Here is a 25227-nt window from a genome sequence, read left to right on the forward strand (position 1 = left end):
ATTGAACCTGTGCCCCATAGAGTGGAAGTACAGTCTTAACCACTGGACCACCAAGGAAGTAGCAAGAAAGTATCTTTTAAAGCTAAAAAGACACACAGGCCTGCACTCTTTGATGTAGGAATCACACAATTCTAGTTTATCCTCCAGGCTCACTTTCCCCACCTGTACAATGTATGTTCAAGATGTTCATTGCACCACTGTTTATAACAGTCAAATATCAATCAATAAGTATATCCATCAATAAAAAGGCAACTTAAAATCCTTAAGTAGTATGCTTCCATTTAGATACAGTAGGGGGATAGGGAAGAACACATTGACATCTGCTTGTATATACATTTAAAAAAAAACCTCTGGCAGGATTTAAGGAAGCTAAGAACGGCAGTTACCTGTTTTGGGGAAGGTGATAGGAACTGGGTGGCTGAGGGAAAGCAGAGGAGGAAGACATTACTGAATAGCTTTCTAAATTTATTGATTTGTGAACTAAATGTACTGTTTATTGAAAACATGAATTTGAAATGACAGTATATATTTTAATCAAAGGTACACTATATCACTCTACCAAATTAATCTTACTACATGACAAGCAAAATATGTTGTACTATATACAGTGTATTACTAATTAGCAATGGATGGAAGGTTGCAGTCAACAATGGAATAGGGAACTACTTGCTTTCTCCCATTCTCACAGTTTACTTTAAAAACAAAAAAATCACTAGGTATTTACTACCTTTGTAATTAAAAATAATTATTGAAGGAAAGATATCTGCTTGGATGGGGCAGCTACATGAAGTAAGGAGGAATGTGAGTATGTCCAGGAAACAAATGACAAGCCACAAAACTCTCATAAAAATCTACTTTATTTTGTGTGAGAAACAAAATACAAGAACAATGTTTAGAAAGAATAAATCAACAAAAAGTGATATGCATTTCTGGGAAAACAAACACTTTCTTCTCAGACTTCAAGTTTCTGGGCACAGAGAGGCTCTATCTGCTTAGGAGTTTGAATGTCCAAGGAAAATGGGGATGGCTAAGAGCTTGCTATGACTGAGTAAAAGACGCTATCTTATTTATTACATCTCATTTCTTTCTAACAAAAGGCACACATGGGGTGGAAAGGGAAAGGATAAATATTGAAGGAATTTACTATTTAAATGTTCATCACAAATGTTCTTTGAAAGATCTACGCTGGGAAGGCAAGGCTAAGTGTGACCACAACTATAAGTCACCTTGAGAAGATGAGAAGTTCTCAGAGGCAAAAAAAAAAGTCAGGTTTAGACTTGATTAGCCATACAAGAAGAGAAAAGGACATTAGATTTTAGGGCAGGGAGAACTAAACACCAACATGAACAGTAGTTAAGGAAGATGCAGGAAACATGGTGTTTGACCCTATACACAGAAAGGGGCCTCAGCGAAACTGCAGAGGGCTGATCCTCAAACCAATCACATCTTTGCCAATCTCTGTCACCTATGGAAGAAGAAAAAAAATTAGGGGATTTTGAGGGTGAGAAGCCTAGAGGGTCTACTCCCTGCCCTCCTAGTGAGGACAGGAGAGTGCTTTGTTATGGTTACTGATCGTAAGGAGTGGTGGGGAGAAGTTCTACCTTTCTCCAATGTCATCACCTTAAGGTGTGAGGCAGGAATACAGGGAACCAAAGGACCAATATGCCTTCTTTCCCCTTCCCTCAATATTCTAGATTCATTTCTCAAGGACAGTACTTACCGTAGTGACCTTGCAGATCTGACCTTTAAACTCAGGGGAATAGCAGGCCCCACTGAGCGGACATTTCTCCACTGGCTTTCCACGGTAGATGGGCCGATAAGATGCAGCACAGATGTCGAAAGGGTTGTGCATGTCATAATTGAGCTGATAGGCATCTGTGGGGTTTTTCTCACAGGCAGACAGGATTTTGCGGGTCTAAGGGAGGGAAGGAACGTTTTGTTTAAAAGGACTGAAAACTGCACACCACAACTCAAATGACCTCAACACCATGGTTAGTAGCTTCTTTGATGTAAGAAGCAATTGTACTGACTGAATACAGAGTAAGTTCTCTGCACAGGTCATATGAAGGAATAATAATTGCCATTCCTATTGTATTAGGGTTTTTCCTTTTCTATCCCAAAGTGGCCCTATGGAACTAGACCCATAGTGAAGTGAAGTAAAAGTTGCTCAGTCGTGTCCAACTTTTGCGACCCCATGGACTATACAGTTCATGGAATTCTCCAGGCCAGAATACTGGAGTGGGTAGCCTTTCCCTTCTCCAGGGGATCTTCCCAACCCAACGATTGAACCCAGGTCTCCCGCAGTGCAGGTGGATTCTTTTACCAGCTGAGCTACAGGGGAAGGCTAACTAGACCCATACTTCTCCACTAAGTCTGAGAATTCTCAGGGTTGGCCATGAAAGGGTTAAAACTGGCTTTCACTGCCCAAATAAAAAAGCTTTCAGAAAGCACAAGTAATGGGACATGTATATATATAGAGGTAACTAGTGTTGATAAGGAGAAACCTAGAACTTAAGGACAGTTCGGGGCTGACTTTCAGCTACAGAGGAGCTATTTGATGTCACAGGTCATACTTTCAGAGTGGAGCCATGTCTGAGTAAGGTATTTGTTTAGTTTCCAGGAATAAAAAGGGGGTCCTCATGCCATACACAGAGAAGGCAATGGCACCCCACTCCAGTACTCTTGCCTGGAAAATGACATGGATGGAGAAGCCTGGTAGGCTGCAGTCCATGGGGTGGCTAAGAGTCGGACACAGCTGAGCGACTTCACTTTCACTTTTCACTTTCACGCACTGGAGAAGGAAATGGCAACCCACCCCAATGTTCTTGCCTGGAGAATCCCAGGGACAGGGGAGCCTGGTGGGCTGCCGTCTATGGGGTTGCACAGAGTTGGAAATGACTGAAGCGACTTAGCAGCAGCATGCCATACAGAGGTCCTCATCCTCTGTATGTAAACAGAGGATGGCATCTTGTTGCCTCTTTTGTTGAATGCTGTAATACAGCACTTTGTTTCTGAGACAAGAACCTTGGTCTTTGACCCCCTCCATGTAAAAGGAGATCCAGTTCTCCTATGCTCACTGAAGGAGTTCCCATATACCTGTTGAGCCACCTCCGGCTTGGGTCCAAGTTCCAACAGGCGCCGAGCAAAGGTGGCAGCAGTCTTAAAGTTCTTGAGCTTGAAGAAGAGGTTGAGGGCTGTACGCAACACCAGGATCATGTGCACTGGCTGCAGGTTTGAGTGGGTGAAATAGGCTGCCATCTGGTGGACAGAAAGAGGACCATATGTCAGGCTGATGCTAAAGCTAGGATAGATCATTTATAAGTTGTTGCACACGCATTAAAAACACAACAAAACCACCAAATAAACACCGGACTGGCTATAAAACAGAGAAAGCTTCTGCCTCCTAGTTATAGAGAACTTATGGGATGAGGAAGAAGGGTGGAGAAATACATACTACTGTCACAGAAACAGGTGCAAATTTCTCTCACTCCCCATATTGAGACCTAAAGAATTCAAACTCCATAGAGGCTTCCCAGGTGGCACTAGCAGTAAAGAGCCCACCTGCCAGGGCAGGAGAGGTAAGAGACCCGGGTTCGATCCCTGGGTGGGGAAGATCCCCTGGAGATGGAAATGGCAACCCACTCCAGTGTTCTTGCCTGGAGAATCCCATGGACAGAGGAGCCTGGCGGGCTACAGCCCAGAGGGTTGCAAAGAGTCAGACATGACTGAAGTGACTTACTATTCATTCATTCAGAGGGTAAAAGGGACAATGCCTCTGTACTGCTCAGAGGGCTTACCTCACAGATGCGCTTCTGCTGTTCTAGAGTTTCTTTGGGCAGTTTCTTCCTTTCTATCTCCATGGACAAACCCACAATGTACTCACGGCAAATGGTGATAAGCTGCTGAGCCTGGAGAGAGGGGACAAAAGAAGGTCACGGTACAGATGCAAGACTAGGGGGGTGCCTAGCACTATGACAAGCAGCTAGACTGCTCTTACCTCTGCAATCTCTTGTTTATTGTCCACAACAAGAAGTGGCACACTGAGTAAAATGGAACGGAATTTTTCCACAGCCTCCTCAAACTTGCCAACTGTGGTGAGCTGGTAGCACAGCTGCAACCGTTGGATGAGGTCATTAAGCTTCAGGCCCACAGCTGGTACACCATTCTTCAGCCCTGCATCCTTCCTGAAAGAGAAAAGCAGAAAGAAGACAGGATGATTAGGAGCCCACTTCAACCTAACTTCTGGAAACACGATCACAACGGCCTACAGTGAAAAAAGCCAGGGAAAAGTGGCAAGCCAAAGATCTTTTCCTACTAGGAAACATCAGCTTTGGGACAATGCTGATATTCCCTGAGGCTACCATCTGGAATATCTACCACAAGCTGGAACAGAGAGAAGCAAGGGGCCTTACCAGTTGCGATTAGGATAGCCATACATGGAGGGCAGGCAGGGCAGAGCCTGATAGGTGGTACGGCCTCGGGCATAGGTCTGCAGGAACAGTTGCTTGTAGGGGCCAAACTGGGTTACCCCTACTTGGTCGTGAAGGAGCTGGAATCCAAGAGGAAGGAAACATAGGGATCTGAGCTCTGCTACTTAAAAACCAGTTGACCTTGGGCAAGGTATTTAAGTTAAGTTCTCTCTACTTGGTTCTTCATCAATAAATTATATTAAATTATAGGATCTACTTCATTTAATAATACCCATAAGGCATTCATGATAGTGACTGGCAAACAGTCAGCATTAAATGTTAGTGGTTGCTGCAGCTGTTGGTACTGTTATTGCTACCACAGCACATGGCCTAGTGTTCAAAACACACACCTGTTCATGAAGGGGTGAAGGGGTGCTGACTTCACTGATGTGAGCCAGAAAGCAGGCTATAAACCAGTGGAAAATGGCTGGAAGAATCCACTTTAAGAGATTACTAAGCCGTACTGAAAGCAGATAAGAGGTGATACATATACACCTCTGCCCTTGTTATCTGGTTAAGATGAGTCAGCCCTCCCCCTGGGACCCCAGGCACATTCAGTGAAAGCCAAGGTAACTTTAAGACTCACTCGCATGGCTGTTTCAAAAGAGCCGGCCAGGATGTGATCAACTGGAAGCTGAGAGTTATTACACCAGATCTAACAAGGAACAGAAAACCCAAGACAAGTGAAATTTTGCTCTTTCTCTTCCCAACAATCCTACTCTGTATCTGTAACAGAAGAGTGTCAATATTCTTTACACATGTAATCAAGTACAGCCACCTTAGAAACATTTATCCCTACAGGGCTATATTTCTCTGCTTACCTGAGTTGGGCTGGTTCCCTTGGTTGGGGGCACAAAGAACCCATCCTCAGCTCCACCAGCTGCCCCGGAGGGTATATCCTAGGGGAAAAAGAGAAATGAATCATTTTTTAAGTCATTCAAGCAATTTGTCCTGATCAGTTCAGTCGCACAGTAGCATCCGGCTCTTTGCAACCCCATGGACTGCAGCACGCCAGGCCTCCCTGTCCATCACCAACTCCCTGTCTACTCAAACTCATGCCCAATGAGTCGGCGATGCCATCCAACCATCTTATCCTCTGTCGTCCCCTTCTCCTCCCACCTTCAATCCTTCCCAGTATCAGGGTCTTTTCCAATGAGTCAGCTCTTCGCATCAGGTGGCCAAAGTATTGGAGTTTCAGCTTCAGCATCAGTCCTTCCAATGAATATTTAGGACTGATTTCCTTTAGAATGGACTGGTTGGATCTCCTTGCAGTCCAAGGGACTCTTGAGAGTCTTCTCCAACACCACAGTTCAAAAGCATCAATTTGTCCTGATAAATCTAAACAAAACTTTATCTTATTCCCAGCCTCTGCTGGTGAGGGGTGGTGGTTGTGGAAGATGATTCTCAAAATAGTAGAAATTTCAGTAGCTCTAACAAAAGCTGTATACCAAAAGCTCCAATTCACACAAAAAAGCTTGCTGCCTTTTCATAAGCTGCCATTGTACAACCCTAGTTATGTTCTTCTATCTTTCAAGTGGGAGATAAAGAGCAGGTTAGGAGGATCTAGATGTCCTCCCTTTTGGGGTCCTTAGGACAGGGGTCAGGGGGTGACAAGGCCTCCACAGGGGGAAATGGAGAGAACCATACAAGGGTGAGAATTCCACCTACCAGCTCAGGAGGAAGCTCCAGATCTTCTTCCACATCCCAGCCTCCTCCTTCTTCTTGTCCCTTGCCAAGAGCATCATCCCCCAAACCTTCTGTAGCCTCCACAAACCCATCTGTAAGGAAAATCCAGGCACAAAATAAGATTTGCAACATGACAATTTTAGCCAAAGGCAAGAAAATGTTGGGATCCCATTGCCCAGGACCCTGCAGAATTGCCCACCGCCCAGTCCCACTCCAAGGAGCCGATCTGCCCAGAACAGTCCGAGATGAGCATCTTACCTTCATCCAGCTGCAGCTCGGCATCCTCTCCCCAGCCCTCAGTACCAACAGTGTCAATGTCGATGTCAGCAGCCAGCGCGCCTCCCTTCCCTACAGCGCGAAGGGACAGAAAGGAGCTGGTTACTGTTGGTTAACTCTGAGATCCGGCCTCCTCTGCAGGCAAGATGTATCCCTACAGAAGCAGGTGCCAATGCTTTGTCTACTTACTGTTTTTGTTTATTATTTGTTTTTGTGGTATCTATGTCATGCTAACTTGCAGGTTAGCATAGGTTTCACAGAATGAAGGAATAGAAGAGAGATGAAAAAAACTGACCTTCCTGCTACCAAAAACTTCCTCTTAAACCATCTTTTTACTAACAAGCCTTTGCTACCAATTCTTGGCATTTCTTGCTGAGATCTTTGCTAAGTTAGCACCACCACTGTGTAAACAGGGCGTGAGGACAAAGGTTAGAGGAGAGGATATGGAGGAAAGAGCAGCACTAGGCACAAAATACCCAAGGTCTATTTAGGTAGGTTCTTAGTTGCCAAGAAACTCGGAAGAAACACATCAGTAGACTTTTCCAAGCAAACAGGGTAAAGATAAGAGTGGCAGTGGGTATACTCACATGACAGAACTGAGGGAGCTGAGGTTTGTATCTCAAGATTGTATGTCATGAATGATAAAACACAGAAAGGAGAGTATGACTACATATATGGTAAAACCTAAGAAAATACACCAAAAGTTAACAGTGGTTGTTAGAAGCATGAACTAAGAGAGCTCTTTCCCTCCTATTTTCTGAATTTTCATGATCTCAGCATGCTTTTATTTAGTGTTTAAAAGGCTGTACAATAACTCTGATTGGCATCTCAGTGCTCCATGAGGCATCACACAGAAAAAAGAACAGAGAGAAAGGACATTATGGCTAAGGGTACTCTCTAGAACAGTTTCTCACAAAACAAGCACACAACAAAAATGTTATGGAAGAAGTGGACATTTACCCTTGCTGGCAATGGAGCCCTCAAAGAACCCTTTGGACACAGTCAATAAGGGCCAGTTGGTATCCAACGGCATGATAGGTGCAGGTGGCTGAAGCAACTTGGCATTAGGGTCAATGTCTGGGATCTGGAAGGCAGAAGAAGGTTAAAAGCAAAAGCTCTCATGAACATTGTAGGGGAGGTCATGGAGCTTTCTTTGATCTCAGTGGGAGTGACATCTGTAAGTTTAAATAGTCCCAAGATATCAGAGTTAATCCTGTAATCAGAGACACTTTACATAAAGACTCACTGTCTCCTTCTCTGGGTCAAATGTCTCCTTCAGGCTCTCAGCTTCTTCGTCTAAGCCGTGGGTAGCAGCTGTGAGATAGGCCAGTGACTCTGTGAAGAAAACAGACTGTGTGGTAAACGTGCATTTCCAAGTGTACCCCCATCAGCGTCCTGATGTCAGCCTCCCGGTATTCAAGTCCTGGCATAATCCGCTTCCCTTAAGTGTGGGCTGGACTTACTGACTCACTTCTAATGACCAGCACGTGGGAGAAATGATGGGATGTCATTTCTGAAATTAGGATACAAAGATATGGCTTAGTCTGAGGTGCCCCCACCTGCTCTAAGGGAAACCAGCTGCCATACTGTGAACTGCCCTGTGGAAAAGCCTAGATAGCAGAAAACTGACGTCTCCCAGCAAATAGCTAGTAAGGACCCAAGGCTTGCCCACAGCCACACAGTGAACGTGGGAGTGGATCCTCCTCCACTTGAGCCTTGGGAAGTCTGCAGTCTTGGCCAACACCTTGATTGCAGCCTAATGAAAGCTAGTGAGCCAGAGGCACTGCAAACTGAGATAATCAGTGTTTATTGTTTTAAACTACTGTTTTGGGTAACCAGCTACACAGCAATAAATAACTAAAATAGTTGCTTATCCTTAAGATCTATCAGTGTTAACAAGAACCTTGAACTCACTCCTTTCTCTTCTCTTTCACGTCTCACATCAGTCCCCTTCAACAAATTATGTTGGTTCAACCTTTAAAATGTATGCCAAATCTGACCATTGCTCAGCGGTCCACAGGTAGCACCTTGGTCCAAACCATATCTTTCACCTTTCTTATTCCCTAGTGTATCTCAAGTGCTAGTGTAATGCCTGGTGTATACAGTGGGTTCTCAAAAAATATCCCTTAAATATAAAATAAATATGAGTAAAACCCCCAGACTTGAAGTAAATAATAAAAACTCTAACGGCATTCAACCAACTACATTTACTATAGTATCTGCTCCAGGATCTTTTAAAATCTACTTTCTCCATGATATTAGCTATTTTCCTACCAGTGTCTAGAAAAACTATATTTTCTGGCTGTCCCTCCATTTGGCTTTGAAGGAAGTCTTCTGAGCATGGTAGGAGCATGTGGTCTCTTCTGAAAAATGTGCAATGAAGGAAATCTCCTCACCACTATACATGAATAACTTGCCATAAAGGAAGTACTTCCTAAGGCCACCCCCACCCCATGTGAGCTCTGGATACTTACTCTGTCCACAGTTCTTCAGGATCCGCACTCGCTCGGACACATCTCCTAGGTAGAGAGCATTCTGATAATGGCCACTCATGTCCTTTCGGATCTCAGCTGCACCAAGACAGTAAGAGGCACTAAGTTAGGTCTTCTCTCTCAGGTTCTCTCTTGCCTCTATTTGCCATCTTCCTCCCCACAAGGACCCCTCTTCCTATCCTTAGTTTCTGGGGTCTCACCAATCTTCATCATCTTGCGAAGTTTCTCTAGGTTGCCAGTGATAAGGTACAAGAAGGAAAGTTTGTCAAAGTTTTTGGTACGCTGATAGCACATTTCCACGATCTGGTGGTTCCCCTGTAGTAAGGCCACCTCTCCCAGCTTTTCCCAGCAGTTCTTGTCATCCAGTGCTTTGGCTGCTTCCAGAGCAATCTAAAGAATCCCCAGGATTAGAGGTAACAAGTTGGAGGTTATTATGACTGAAAACCAGGGTCTGCAGTCAAAATGTCCATCTCTAAATAAATCTCCCAAGCAGCTCTTTATACTTCATTCTACCTAGCTTTGCTTTCAGTAATTCTACTGAAAATTCAATCAACAAATAGGATCCCTTAGGATCCATGGATCGAAGTATCACATCACATTATCCTCCTCCTCAGAAATTTACAACAAAATCATCTTTTAGCAGTTGCTGATTCCATACAGTCAATTCTTGCTTAGCTATCATATTTCCTATCTGCCAGGTCTGATGAACAATGTGGCTCCTCAGAAGAAGTAATGGAAGAAGGAAGTTCAGAACTATTTCCATCCATTTAAAAATAATGTTCACAGACTCTAGACCTCAACCTTTAGTAAGTGTTCCTTCATCCAAGCAGCCAATCGGCAGATCAAGGTCAAGGAAACAATGAGATTTTTCCAATTCTATGCTATCGTGCTTCTGTTGTAAAAGTTACTGAATTCAGACTAACTCAGAATGACAACAACAGTAGAAATGCTGTGGCAGAAGCAAAAATGGGCAAATAAGCAACAGGAAGATGGCTCAATGACTTAAAAAATCCTAAAATTCATTACACGGGCTGAAGAAGCAAGCCCAGAATAATGTCTTCCCAAGGCCACGGGAACCCCTTCGCCTCCTCTACCACAATACGGGGCTTATAACTACTTCTCTCACCTCGGTGTTTCCACACTCCAGTGCCAGACTGAAGCGAGTTTTCTCATCCTTGACGAAATGCAGCGCCACTTCAGGATATCCCTTCTTCTGAAGATAAGCAATGATAGACTGGCCTACGAGTTTTGCATTCCTCACCATGTGTAGCACCTAGACATTTGGGGTGGGGTAGGCAGGAAATAGAGATCATTTATAGGAAAAAAGGAGCACTGCCCCTCTCAATACTCCTAATATGCTTCCTCATTTCATACCTCGTCATATTTTCTGTTTATCAGGGCCAGTTTGAACTTGAACTCAGTGGGATCAATGGTGAGCACCCGAGGACGACACTCCCTGTCCAGGCAATATACATTGTTGCCCTTCACCCGCGTGACGTAGATAGGTAAATCCAGAGTTCGGATGATCCCATAGTCCCTAAGAATAAGAGTTAAAAAGCACAATTTTCAGCAAATGCATGGGTAAATCCAGCCTATATGGAAGTAAGACAAGTCTAGTACCTAGTCTTTTATCTTCTCATTATCCCTTTCTCAAGTGCCATTTGAACAATGGTATAGATGTGAAGTGAAATCAAAAAAGAGCAGAACTAAATGCCAGACTTATTTTATTCTCTTGTGTGAAGTGGGAAAAGATGGGGCAGATGGTATGATTTCTCTTTATAAGCTAATACTCTACAATCTAAGAGACACAGCTATCAGAACCAGACCTGAAAGTTAAGAATCTTAAGTTCTGATATAGAATCACTAGACCACTGCTGCAACTGCTTAGTCACTTCAGTTGTGTCCGACTCTCTGACGCTAGGGACTGTAGCCTGTCGGGCTCCTCTGTCCATGGGATTCTCTAGAAGAGTACTGGATTGGGTTGGCATGCCCTCCTCCAGGGGATCTTCCGGACCCAGGGACTGAACCCGGGTCTCCTGCACTGCAGGCAGATTCGTTTACCACTGAGCCACCAGGGAAGCACCACTAGACCACCATGAACAGGTCAATCCTTCCTTATAAGCTGTGAGTGAGAGCAGAAGACAGGTACATGTGAAGACTCCTGACAAAGAAATGACGCAAGGCATGTGATGTTTTAAACTAAACGAAAATTAAAAGTTTACAAATGAAAACTTGTGACTGTAGCTAACACAATACTTGAAGGATAATTTATAATGTTAAGTACTCACATATTAGAATACTCAAAAATTAATGAGCTCTATATGTTTAATATTAGGATAAAGACTAAAAATTAATAAGTATCCATCTCAAAAATTTTATTGTTCTTTTAAAAGTTAAAACAAAGAATATACTTGGAAGGAAAAAAATAAAGCCAATAGTAGAAATTAAGAAATAGAAAACAAAAATACAATAGAGAAATTCAAATTATTTGAAAATAGCCTAATAAACTAAAATTAAAGTGGAAAAGATTTGTGGACCTACTATGGCAACCCACTCCAATATTCTTGCCTGGAGAATTCCATGGACAGAGGAGCCTGGGGGCTATAGTCCCCTGAGACAGTCAGACACAACTGAGAGACTAATACTTTCACTTTCTTTTACCAGATGTAAAGACTTACAAAACGATAACACTCAAGACAATGCAGAATTCGATCATAGATAGACAAAAGACCACAAGAAAACACATCTTTGTATTTCTGTAAATGTGATTCATATATCACAAAGATAGCTCTGCAGAACTATGGGGAAAAGTTGGTATTTTTCAATACATGATGTTGGTACAAAACTGAGTGTCCTTATGAAAAAGTAAAGCTGAGCCCACTCACTACACCTTACACTATATACAAAAATCAACTTCAGGTAGATTATAGACCTAGATGCAAAAGGCAAAACTATAAAGTTGTCATAGGAAGAGGTAAAAGAATGTTCTTATGATCTTGGAGTCAATAAAGATTTCTTAAATAGGACACAAAACTTGATATCCATAAATGATAAGATGCATAAACTCAACTACATTAAGAACATCTGTTCATTAAAGGATCTCAAAAGAATCAAAAAATATGCAACAGAATGGGAGGTGATATTAGTATTTGTAATACATTGCCATCACAAAGGATCGATATTCAAATAAATAAAGAACTCCTATAATAAAAGAACAAGGATAACTTATTTAAATGAAGGATAAAAGCCTTGAACAGGTAGACACAACCAAGTCCTCAGTGCAGATGTATCACAGATGAGAAAATTGAAGGACATAGTTCAAGGAACTTGACCAAGGTTTGCTACAGCAGGGAAAGACTTTGCCTTCATTGGTCAACTCAGATTAGCGTACTGGATGGATCAGCTGGTGGCATCTAAAAAGAGAAGAAACCCAGCTCCACCCACCAGAACTCCAACACAAGCCTCCCTAACCAGGAAACCTTGACAAGCCACTGATAGAACCCCACCCACAGTGAGGAAGCTCCATAATAAAGAGAACTCCACAAATTACCAGAATATAAAAAGGCCACCCCAAATGCAGCAATATAACCAGGATGAAGAGACAGAGGAATACTCAGCAGGTAAAGGAACAGAAGAGTTGCCCACCAAACCAAACAAAAGAGGAAGAAGTAGGGAATCTACCTGAGAAGGAATTCCGAATATTGATAATGAAAATGATCCAAAATCTTGAAATCAAAATGGAATCACAGATAAATAGCCTAGAGACAAGGATTGAGAAGATGCAAGAAAGGTTTAACAAGGACCTAGAATAAAAAAGAGTCAAAATATAATGAATAACGCAATAAATGAGATCAGAAACACTCTGGAGGCAACAAATAGTAGAATAATGGAGGCAGAAGATAGGATTAGTGAAATAGAAGATAGAATGGTAGAAATAAATGAATCAGAGAGGAAACAAGAAAAACGAATTAAAAGAAACGAGGACAATCTCAGAGACCTCCAGGACAATATGAAACGCTCCAACATTCGAATTATAGGAGTCCCAGAAGAAGAAGACAGAAAGAAAGATCATGAGAAAATCCTTGAGGAGATAATAGTTGAAAACTTCCCTAAAATGGGGAAGGAAATAATCACCCAAGTCCAAGAAACACAGAGAGTTCCAAATAGGATAAACCCAAGGCGAAACACCCCAAGACACATATTAATCAAATTAACAAAGATCAAACACAAAGAACAAATATTAAAAGCAGCAAGGGAAAAACAACAAATAACACACAAGGGGATTCCCATAAGGATAACAGCTGATCTTTCAATAGAAACTCTTCAGGCCAGGAGGCAAGACATACTTAAAGTGATGAAAGACAATAACCTACAGCCCAGATTACTCTACCCAGCAAGGATCTCATTCAAATACGAAGGAGAAATCAAAAGCTTTACAGACAAGCAAAAGCTGAGAGAATTCAGCACCACCAAACCAGCTCTCCAACAAATTCTAAAGGATATTCTCTAGACAGGAAACACAAAAAGGGTGTATAAACCCGAACCCAAAACAATAAAGTAAATGGTAACAGGATCATACTTATCAATAATTACCTTAAACGTGAATGGGCTGAACGCCCCAACCAAAAGGCAAAGAGTGGCCGAATGGATACAAAAACAAGACCCCTCTATATGCTGCTTACAAGAGACCCACCTCAAAACAAGGGACACATACAGACTGAAAGTGAAGGGCTGGAAAAAGATATACCACGCAAATAGAGACCAAAAGAAAGCAGGAGTGGCAATACTCATATCCGATAAAATAGACTTTAAAACAAAGGCTGTGAAAAGAGACAAAGAAGGCCACTACATAATGATCAAAGGATCAATCCAAGAAGATATAACAATTATAAATATATATGCACCCAATATAGGAGCACTGCAATATGTCAGACAAATGCTAACAAGTATGAAAGAGGAAATCAACAATAACACAATAATAGTGGGAGACTTTAATACCCCACTCACACCTACGGACAGATCAACTAAACAGAAAATTAACAAAGAAACACAAACTTTAAATGATACATTAGATCAGTTAGACCTAATTGATATCTATAGGACATTTCACCCCCAAACAATGAATTTCACCTTTTTTCAAGTGCTCATGGAACCTTCTCCAGGATAGATCACATCCTGGGCCATAAATCTAAACTTGATAAATTCAAAAAAAGCAAAATCATTCCAAGCATCTTTTCTGACCATAATGCATTAAGATTAGATCTCAATTACAGGAGAAAAACTATTAAAAATTCTAACATATGGAGGTTGAACAACACACTTCTGAATAACCAAAAAATCACAGAAGAAATCAAAAAAGAAATCAAAATATGCATAGAAACTAATGAAAATGAAAACACAACAACCCAAAACCTGTGGGACACTATAAAAGCAGTGCTAAGAGGAAAGTTCATAGCAATACAGGCATACCTCAAGAAACAAGAAAAAAGTCAAATAAATAACCTAACTCTACAACTAAAGCAATAGAAAAGGAAGAACTGGAGAACCCCAGAGTTAGTAGAAGGAAAGAAATCTTAAAAATTAGGGCAGAAATAAATGCAAAAGAAACAAAAGAGACCATAGCAAAAATCAACAAAGCCAAAAGCTGGTTCTTTGAAAGGATAAATAAAATTGACAAACCATTAGCCAGACTCATCAAGAAGCAAAGAGAGAAAAATCAAATCAATAAAATTAGAAATGAAAATGGAGAGATCACAACAGACAACACAGAAATACAAAGGATCATAAGAGACTACTATCAGCAGTTGTATGCCAATAAAATGGACAACGCGGAAGAAATGGACAAATTCTTAGAAAATACAATTTTCCAAAACTGAACCAGGAAGAAACAGAAAATCTTAACAGACCCATCACAAGCATGGAAATTGAAACTGTAATCAGAAATCTTCCAGCAAACAAAAGCCCAGGTCCAGATGGCTTCACAGCTGAATTCTACCAAAAATTTCGAGAAGAGCTAACACCTATCCTACTCAAACTCTTCCAGAAATTGCAGAGGAAGGTAAACTTCCAAACTCATTCTATGAGGCCACCATCACCCTAATACCAAAACCTGACAAAGATGTCACAAAAAAAGAAAACTACAGGCCAATATCACTGATGAACATAGATGCAAAAATCCTCAACAAAATTCTAGCAATCAGAATCCAACAACACATTAAAAAGATCATACACCATGACCAAGTGGGCTTTATCCCAGGGATGCAAGGATTCTTCAATATCCGCAAATCAATCAATGTAATTCACCACATTAACAAATTGAAAAATAAAAACCATACGATTATCTCAATAGATGCAGAGAAGGCCTTTGACAAAATTCAACATCCATTTATGATAAAAACTCTCCAGAAAGCAGGAATAGAAGGAACATACCTCAACATAATAAAAGCTATCTATGACAAACCCACAGCAAACATTATCCTCAATGGTGAAAAATTGAAAGCATTTCCCCTAAAGTCAGGAACAAGACAAGGGTGTCCACTTTCACCGCTACTATTCAACATAGTTCTGGAAGTTTTGGCCACAGCAATCAGAGCAGAAAAAGAAATAAAAGGAATCCAAATTGGAAAAGAAGAAGTAAAACTCTCACTGTTTGCAGATGACATGATCCTCTACATGGAAAACCCTAAAGACTCCACCAGAAAATTACTAGAGGTCATCAATGAATATAGTAAAGTAGCAGGATATAAAATCAACACACAGAAATCCCTTGCATTCCTATACACTAATAATGAGAAAGTAGAAAAAGAAATTAAGGAAACAATTCCATTCACCATTGCAACGAAAAGAATAAAATACTTAGGAATATATCTACCTAAAGAAACTAAAGACCTATATATAGAAAACTATAAAACACTGATGAAAGAAATCAAAGAGGACACTAATAGATGGAGAAATATACCATGTTCATGGATTGGAAGAATCAATATAGTGAAAATGAGTATACTACCCAAAGCAATTTACAAATTCAATGCAATCCCTATCAAGCTACCAGCCACATTTTTCACAGAACTAGAACAAATAATTTCAAGATTTCTATGGAAATACAAAAACCTCGAATTGCCAAAGCAATCTTGAGAAAGAAGAATGGAACTGGAGGAATCAACTTGCCTGACTTCAGGTTCTACTACAAAGCCACAGTCATCAAGACAGTATGGTACTGGCACAAAGACAGACATATAGATCAATGGGACAAAATAGAAAGCCCAGAGATAAATCCACACACATATGGACACCTTATCTTTGACAAAGGAGGCAAGAATATACAATGGAGTAAAGACAATCTCTTTAACAAGTGGTGCTGGGAAAACTGGTCAACCACTTGTAAAAGAATGAAACTAGATCACTTTCTAACACCGCACACAAAAATAAACTCAAAATGGATTAAAGATCTAAACGTAAGACCAGAAACTATAAAACTCCTAGAGGAGAATGTAGGCAAAACACTCTCAGACATAAATCACAGCAGGATCCTCTATGATCCACCTCCCAGAATTCCAGAAATAAAAGCAAAAATAAACAAATGGGATCTAATTAAAATTAAAAGCTTCTGCACAACAAAGGAAAATATAAGCAAGGTGAAAAGACAGCCTTCTGAATGGGAGAAAATAATAGCAAATGAAGCAACTGACAAACAACTAATCTCAAAAATATACAAGCAACTTATGCAGCTCAATTCCAGAAAAATAAACGACCCAATCAAAAAATGGGCCAAAGAACTAAATAGACATTTCTCCAAAGAAGACATACGGATGGCTAACAAACACATGAAAAGATGCTCAACATCACTCATTATTAGAGAAATGCAAATCAAAACCACCATGAGGTACCACTTCACACCAGTCAGAATGGCTGCGATCCAAAAATCTGTAAGCAATAAATGCTGGAGAGGGTGTGGAGAAAAGGGAACCCTCCTACACTGTTGGTGGGAATGCAAACTAGTACAGCCACTATGGAGAACAGTGTGGAGATTCCTTAAAAAATTGCAAATAGAACTACCTTATGACCCAGCAATCCCACTGCTGGGCATACACACCAAGGAAACCAGAATTGAAAGAGACACATGTACCCCAATGTTCATCGCAGCACTGTTTATAATAGCCAGAACATGGAAACAACCTAGATGTCCATCAGCAGATGAATGGATAAGAAAGCTGTGGTACATATACACAATGGAGTATTACTCAGCCGTTAAAAAGAATTCATTTGAATCAGTTCTAATGGGATGGATGAAACTGGAGCCGATTATACAGAGTGAAGTAAGTCAGAAAGAAAAACACCAATACAGTATACTAACACATATATATGGAATTTAGGAAGATGGCAATGACAACCCTGTATGCAAGACAGGAAAAAAGACACAGATGTGTATAACGGACTTTTGGACTCAGAGGGAGAGGGAGAGGGTGGGATGATTCGGGAGAATGGCATTGTAACATGTATACTATCATGTAAGAATTGAATCACCAGTCTATGTCTGACGCAGGATACAGCATGCTTGGGGCTGGTGCATGGGGATGACCCACAGAGATGTTATGGGGAGGGAGGTGGGAGGGGGTTCATGTTTGGGAACGCATGTAAGAATTAAAGATTTTAAATAAAATTAAAAAAAAAAAAAAAAGCCTTGAACAAAATTCATAGGAAAGGAAATACTGATGGATGGCTAAATAAAAAAAGTTGTCCAATCTCCTTGGGAATGAGATAATAGTGATGTAAAATTACAAAATACATCACATATCTGCCAGTCAAAAATGAGTCTGACAAAGGCAAGTGCCGGCCAGGGTGACAAGCAAGGAAACTTTTATACAATGCTGGGCGGGATGTGCAAATTGCTAAAACCACTCTTTCACATTAGTGAGCAAATGTGAAGATAAGCATGTTCTATGACCCAGCAATTCTGCTTGAGGGAAATGCCCTAGAGCAATGTATGTGCATAGGAACCAGAGTACATATAAGAATGTTTAAGAGAACACTGTTCCTAACAGCCACAACCTAGAAATCGCCCAACTAGCGGTCTAGCATAGAACTGATAAACTGTGCTATATTCATATAACAGTATTATACAACAATGAAAACAAGTAAATTAGAGCTATAACATGGATGAATCTTACAAACAGTATATTGAGCAAAACAAGCAAAATATGAAATAATATATTCAGCATGATTTAATTAATATGAAGATCAAAAGCAGGCAAAATTAAATCATTATTTTATTGATAAAATAATGGTGGTAAAATTGCAAAGAAAAGCAAGGAAGAAATTATCATAAAAGTCAGAATAACGTTTTGTGTGGTGAAGAGACAGGGTTGTGATCAATAGGGACCACATGGCAAAGGGAAACGTTCTATTTCTTAACTTGGGTGGCAGTTACACAGATGTTCATTATATAACTGTTTGCTATTTCATATATTTATAATATGTATAATTTTCTATATTTGTGTCATATTTCACACAATTTTAAAAGAGCTGAAAAAAGAATGCTCTGATGCCTCCAGCATATATATGCCAAACAATGCTTCTCCATAAAGACAGTTCAAAGAGGACTTCAGTATGTCTCTTGAGACAGGATAGTGATTTTAAGAAGCCACTTTCTCCCATTCTGTATTTTCAGATAATTAACTTACCCAGTGGTGACAGCATATTTGATGTGGTTGCTTGTGGTATAGATAAATACCCCACTCTCATCCCAGGCCCCACTCTTGACACGAATGTTCTCATGAATGTTACATAGAGCCTCCAGTTTGCGGTTACAGATCACAATGGCTGTAAGAGGCATAGGACATGAGTGCTCTGCTGGACAGGGTGAGTGAAGCAGACTGGCAGGGATGGGGAGGGAGGGGCTGGTCTCTAAATCAGGGTGGATATAATGAAGACTTACCATGTTTGGCCAATAGTGCTACATGGGACATGTCTGCTGACCAGATAACGTATTTCACCTTGGAAATCTTCACAGATGCCAGAGTCCTGGGATAGAGAGAACGGCAAATATGAGTGGGCCTGATTCCCCTGTTCCAGGTTATGACTTTCCTCCTTTTCATCTCCAAATTAATGTAAATCCTAATTTCTTCTTTTTTTTTTAGCATTTAATTAATTTTTTAACACCGAAAACATTTTGTACTGGCATATAGCTGATTAACAGTGTTGTGGCAGTTTCAAGTGAATAGCAAAGGGACTCAGCCGTAGATACATATGTATCCATTCTCCCCCTAATTTCTTAATACTAAATAAGTATTTTTGTATTACAGTTCGGTGACAAGTATTTTGGCTTATACTGTACACTTCCACCTTCCTCAACTCCATGACCCTCATTTCCATGTGTTATTCGGAACTTGTGTATGTCTATTTTCACCACTGCACCATAAGCTCCTTTAAGTATAGGAACTATGCCATTCATTCCTGTGATCCTATTATTCTAAGTCCCAAGAGCTATCTTTGTTCAGATAAATGCTCTGAAAACAAATTAACAAGCCCTTTGTAACGCTTGTGTGTGTGTGTGTGTACAGGATGGAGGGTGATCACAGAGGGAAAAAAGTGATGAGAAAGAGCCTTGGAATTATAGCACAAAAACTGGCCAAGCCACAAGTCAAACTTACTTGGGGAAAAAAGCTCCCACTAAAGATTTCCATTCTCCCCCACTATAAACCTGTCTGCTTAGGGATATCTGACATGTTACCGCTTCTGCTGTACATCAAAGAGCGTGATGGATTCTGCATCTCGAAGCAGGAGGTTGCCTGTGCCAGCATAAAAAATCTCATCGCAGTTAGGCACCTGTACCTTTTTGGTGATCTCATTCTTTAGATTCTTGATCAGAAGCTGAAATGAATATAAAAGGTAGGGTTAAGAGGAATACATGTAAGATGATGACAGGTGACAATGTCCCTTAGCAATTATTCCTCAGCTTTGATAAACCATTTTTTTTTTTCTGGCTGTCCAGGTCAATCACCACTATATGTAGACCACTCTAGCTAAGATCCTCTTGATAGGGTCTTAATAGCCTTTTTTCTTTCTTCAATTGAAATATCCTATGAGGTCTAACTAAAATCTGAATTCCTTAATCAACCAGAGAGAGAACGGAGCACTTCTGGGGCTTAAATTTTTGTTAAATATTTTCTCAAGAGAGCTTTGCTTAACATTTTTAGAATCCCTTACATTTTAAATACCAGTGGATGTAGTAGGGTAAGGCAGAGGATCTACTCCTTATCCAGCTCGCCTACTGGGGGTGGGGTGCGGGGTGGAGGTCAGGCCCAAGCTGCATGGCTTGCAGGATCTTAGTTCTCTGACCAGGGACTGAACTCTGGCCCCGGCAGTAAAAGCACTAAGTCCTAACTACTGGACCGCCAGGGACTTCCCAGCTCATCTATTTCAAATTTGATGTTTTTTTGGCCCCTGTGTAATGAGGAGTGGGCTTTGCTTGGTTCTTAAGCCCAGAGCCACAGTGGTCCTCCATCCAATCAAATCACTTTTAAGGCCTTTTATCCCCAAGGGGTATGGGGTAGAACTAAGGAGAAAGAGGGCTTCCCTGGTGGCTCAGACGGTAAACAATCTGCCTGCAGTACAGAAGACCTGGCTTCAATCCCTGGGTCAGGAAGATCCCCTGGAGAAGGGAAAGGTTACCTACTCCTACCTCTTCTTGCCTGGAGAATCCCATGGACAGAGATGCCTGGCAGGCTGCAATCCGTGGGGTCACAACGGGGACTAACACTTTGTTGTGTCTGTGGGGACACAACTAAGGGACTAACACTTTCACTTTTTTTTAGGAGAAAGAAGCTAATACACAAGGAAAACAGCTACCCAAGGGAGAATAAGAGAAAAATCATGCATTTATTTTGCAATACAGAGGTCACTGCCACTACACTTCCCAAATTAATTTCCCTTTTTTTAGTCTTAACTCACCGAATGCATCCGATCTAGGACAGCAAACCGATTTCGAGCAACCCAAACAGCTGTCAGGCCTGAGGATCGTTTCCCTTCAGGAGCTAAGAAGAACAAAACCAAAGGGCAGGAGCATGTGGTAAGCCACTGGCAGGTGACACAGTCAGGTGCCATGAAGCTGCCAGTCTTGCTGGCTGCCATGTTGGCTTTGCCAGTTCAGCTGCTTCCTAACTAATTCAGCCATAACCTGAGGCTATTGTCAGGGACTTTTCCCCACCAGTCCCCTCCAAACTCCAACCTCTACCCCTGCCAAGTCTCTTTTCTCTAGGCCAAGTGATTTGAGCCAACACCATATACTGGCAGAGAAGGACCACCCATCTTGGGAGACAGCACACTCCATCAAGCTAACGAGCAGGGCCTCTCTGGCCAAGCTGTGGCACAAAGCAAGCAGCCTGTGAGTATCTTGGACCTCCTGTCTCAACAAGCTAGAGGAGAGATACAGCTCTCTCTCCAGGACCCAGCTGCTCTGCTGCTTTTAACATGCAAATACAGACCTCCTAGTAGAGCAGGGTGGGGCACAGAGTTCCTAACTAAATCCAGGCAGCTCTATGCTGGGCAGAATTTTGCACCAAGTTGTTGCTCCATTAATGTCAATCAATCATTCTTAATACCAGGAAGAAAGTTACAAAATGCTTCTCAGTTTCCAAGTATTTCACTGACTAATTAGAATTCTAAATAGGCACTCCACCCCCTGGGAAACTTCAAAGGGGATACACAGAAGGATGCACTAAATACTCTATCTATCAGTATCAGCAGGACACTGGACAATACACACTGGCCAGCCTTGCCAGGCCACCCCTTGACAACCAGAGGTCTCAGGCAATTTTAACAAAATTAATTATTATCACAACCCAAAGCCCCATTTTCCAGGGGCTGGAGAACCACATTATTCAAGCTTTTGCTCTTTCTCTTCCTCTATGCTCCCTATCATTGGACTGTATCTTTATTCCTTTATTATCATCTCCCTCATAAAATGGAAAGGAGAAAATAAAAGTGGTTATAAGAGAAAGCAAAAATATTTTAGACTCTATTAACTGTAAACAGATGGGGAAGGGAAGCAAGGGGATGGATAAGCAGGGACCAAATAAAAATTGGTCAGAAATGGCTCAACTGATTAATTTATGAGAGAGAATTTTCATTTATGGATACCAAAGACATATAGGTTTTCTCTCTTCTCACCATGACCACACTTACAGAACAGTGATCATATTAGCAGCAATAATGACAGAGGAGCACCCACAATAGGGCAGAACTAGCAAAATATCTCTCAGACTTTGTTGATAGGGTCTGGAATGTCATGGAAGTATGCTGTTAAGAGTAGGGACCTGGGGCGCAAGCCTCTGACCTACAAATCCACCGGAGGAAGTACACTAAAGGAAGCATAGTGAGGCTCAAATCTACTCTGAGAATGTTCTGTCAGCAAGTGCTAATGGTAAGGACATTAACAAGGGATGGTGGTGATGAAAGAGGCAGGCAGGGTCTCAGCTGGATCCTGGGATCCCTGGTGGGGTGTGGGGCTGTTAACAGCCTCATCATTTTGACATGCAAAAGGAAGCAAATCGGATCTGGATATGGATGGGAGGGCATAAATCCCTAGTCCCAGGATGAGACATTGCAAGATTGGAACCACATTTTTAAATAAATGAAACTACCAGGGTGAAAGTCATATCAGCTGACAATAAACTAGGATAACATGCTGTGCTGAAAGAGAAAATGGAGAGTGTCTAATAACCAAATTATAAAATATATATATCTAGCTGGAGTAATGAAATGGAGGAGGAACATGAATATTTCACACTGTGGTCGCCTCCGATGCAATTGGCAGCAGCACCTGCCAACAGGCATGAGTGATGTGGCCATGGCCTGGGGATGGAATGAAAAACTTGAAGAGAAGAGACGATGTGGGTGAGGAGAGCTAGGAGCAGAGCTGGGTACACAAAGAGATGCCTACCATCAGGATTCTGGGAGTCAGCATCCTTGGGGATGGTATACAAGTCATAGGTACTATTTTCTAAATTGCTGGCTCTCTGTAGAGGAATGGGAGAAATTAAATTGTTAGTAGGAGTCCCCAGGATACCAGTTTACTCTGACACAGAAAACAGTATCATTACACAGACAGCAATCTGAAACTATACTCTTCACACCCTTCACTCAGAGGACATTTGGATGCTTCTACAGCTAAAAATTATAGGGCGCATTGCCAGAGAACTCAGCATTCACATAAGTTTTGTTGCTGTTGTTAGAGTCGCTAAGTCATGTCCAACTCTTTGCAACTTTTCCTTTTATCTTCCAAAGACACAGATAGTTTCTGAATGAAAGCAAGGACTGCTCTCTATTCCACAAATTAACAGATTAAGAGACCAATATTCCAATGGCCCACCTGAGGAAACTCATCAACTTAAAGTCTGTTTGAAGGGAAAAAAAAGACATTAAAGAAAATTGCCAGGAGGAAAATATGGGACAGTTACATATTGAAAAAGGACTGGGATCAGAAACTAGAAGTCCTATTGGGAAAAAGAAGTTTTCATTCTTCTGATTTGGCAACCAGGGAACTAAAATTAGAATGTTGTTTCTTTTTAAAAAAAATTGTATGGCAAGAAATGAGGCCCCAAGATAACAATAATGAAAGGAATGCTTCTCAAAATCCGCTCTACTATTTTCACCCAAATAGAGAGATCAAGATAAGCATCTCCTTTGCATAGGATATAGCCCCAAACATACTTTCAAATTACTTTTGGTGATTTGGGTGATTCAACTTCATGCTCCATTAAGTTTAGAAGTTGTCAACCTTATGACAGATGTAAGTACACAAACCCTGAACATGAGAACTGAAGTCTACCTGGTTTGAGCCTTTGTTTACTATTTCAGCGCTCTCAAAATGACCATTAAATAGATTCTAAGAAGCCATCAGAGATCCTCTAAGGGCATGAGAAACAGACCTATGGGAAATGAGGAAATGCTAGGAGGTTTACTTACTGTACAGAGTAGGACTGCATTTTCTGCTGGATTGTACGACATACTGAACACTGGAAACTTGGAACCACTAGAGATCCGTATACCAAGAAAAAAGAAATTTAGGAAAGAGATATAATGAAAACAGGAAAAAAGGCATTACTCCTATACTTCCTTCTTATCTAATCTTTACACATATACTTATCACTTTTATAATCAAGAATAGAAAATTAATGAATAATGCATCCATTTCTTCCTTCCTTTAAGACTTAGGGACTCCCCTCTTTTAGCTTTGAGTGAAGTGTTTTTAAAAAGCTCACCTAGTACAAGTCTACTTATTCAGCAGAAGGTATGTTGAGCACTCACTGTAGTGAGTGGGACTGGTTCTTCCTGGGTACAAATTCCTACACATAATTGCAGTGGACACCACAGAGTAACATGATGTGATTTGCTCTGGGCTAGTTTCTCCTGTCCCTTGGAATATTAACATAAACCCATCTTTTTATTGTAGTAATGCTGGAGGGTGACTGTCAAACCCTTATGCCAAAGCTTGCTACCATGAATGTTTCAGCATGCTAATACAGCTGGCTTTCCAAGAGGATAGCTCCTTTTCCCAGGCACCCCAGAGGTTATCATATCTTCAGAGTTAAGAGTTTCCAGAGACATATATTCTGGTTTAGAGTTGTGTGCATTTTGCCAAAGAGCAAAGAAAGAGTTATAGAAAAGAAATGCCAAATAAAGGCAAACAGGTCTGTCACCAAGTTGGGCTACTCTCAACCAGGAAACTTTCTCCAGTTTTCAAGACACCTGCCCAACTGGCTGTATGATTTCCTTTCCTCAGGATCTCTAACATTCTTAACAGGGGCGCTCCCATTTGTCTCATGACCTTGCCCAACATGCCCCTGGGGATTCTATCTGTGACAGGAGATGAGATCCAAAATGTTGTTAAAAGAACAAGCGTCCAATTTGTAGGTACTGTATCATGGTAACAGATGAGACAATTTGGAGGGAAGAATTAAGTCTAATTTACCTCCTCAACTGCATCACAGCTACATCTTTGGAGCTGTTGAAATCCAACTGACGTAAGAATCGGTCCTTGACATAATGGAGCATATTGCCATGAACAGCATAGGCTGGCCGTTCTCGTTCCAGTTTAAATACAATCATGCCACCATCATGGCCTGGGCCACAGGGAAAGGGAGGAAAGAATTAGCTGCAGGTAAGAAAGAAAACTGGAAACAGCAGATACATGAAGATAATGACTGTGTATGTATGCTACAAACAAAGTTAAGACATTTAAATGCAATCCTTGTCTGAATTCCCACAATTCTTGGAATTTTTATTCAAGTGAACACCTGTAAATC

At 41.1% G+C, this 25227-nt stretch overlaps 1 protein-coding gene across 2 annotated transcripts in view; it reads right to left on the reverse strand.

Annotated features, from left to right (window-relative positions):
* Window positions 1-839: 839 nt before the first annotated feature.
* Window positions 840-25227, reverse strand: part of COPA (COPI coat complex subunit alpha) — a 50485-nt gene continuing 26097 nt past the window's right edge. The window contains exons 11-33 of one of the 2 annotated variants that reach the window (XM_004002669.6): window positions 24894-25044; window positions 23888-23954; window positions 22863-22938; window positions 20873-20955; window positions 19653-19792; window positions 18858-18943; window positions 18604-18742; window positions 10298-10460; window positions 10050-10196; window positions 9124-9313; window positions 8906-9001; window positions 7678-7766; window positions 7392-7515; window positions 6414-6503; window positions 6138-6247; window positions 5291-5368; window positions 5056-5124; window positions 4413-4549; window positions 3998-4184; window positions 3798-3908; window positions 3097-3258; window positions 1721-1915; window positions 840-1465 (exon numbers count right to left, since the gene is read on the reverse strand). In XM_004002669.6, the coding sequence (XP_004002718.1) occupies window positions 1406-1465; window positions 1721-1915; window positions 3097-3258; window positions 3798-3908; window positions 3998-4184; window positions 4413-4549; window positions 5056-5124; window positions 5291-5368; window positions 6138-6247; window positions 6414-6503; window positions 7392-7515; window positions 7678-7766; window positions 8906-9001; window positions 9124-9313; window positions 10050-10196; window positions 10298-10460; window positions 18604-18742; window positions 18858-18943; window positions 19653-19792; window positions 20873-20955; window positions 22863-22938; window positions 23888-23954; window positions 24894-25044 (2750 nt within the window). In that variant the 3' untranslated portion in view covers window positions 840-1405. Of the gene's footprint in view, window positions 1466-1720; window positions 1916-3096; window positions 3259-3797; window positions 3909-3997; window positions 4185-4412; window positions 4550-5055; window positions 5125-5290; window positions 5369-6137; window positions 6248-6413; window positions 6504-7391; window positions 7516-7677; window positions 7767-8905; window positions 9002-9123; window positions 9314-10049; window positions 10197-10297; window positions 10461-18603; window positions 18770-18857; window positions 18944-19652; window positions 19793-20872; window positions 20956-22862; window positions 22939-23887; window positions 23955-24893; window positions 25045-25227 lie in introns of both variants that reach the window. The other variant, XM_004002670.6, reaches the window with a different exon arrangement.

Source organism: Ovis aries, chromosome 1 (genome assembly GCF_016772045.2).
Source record: "Ovis aries strain OAR_USU_Benz2616 breed Rambouillet chromosome 1, ARS-UI_Ramb_v3.0, whole genome shotgun sequence".
Taxonomy (NCBI): Eukaryota; Metazoa; Chordata; class Mammalia; order Artiodactyla; family Bovidae; genus Ovis; species Ovis aries.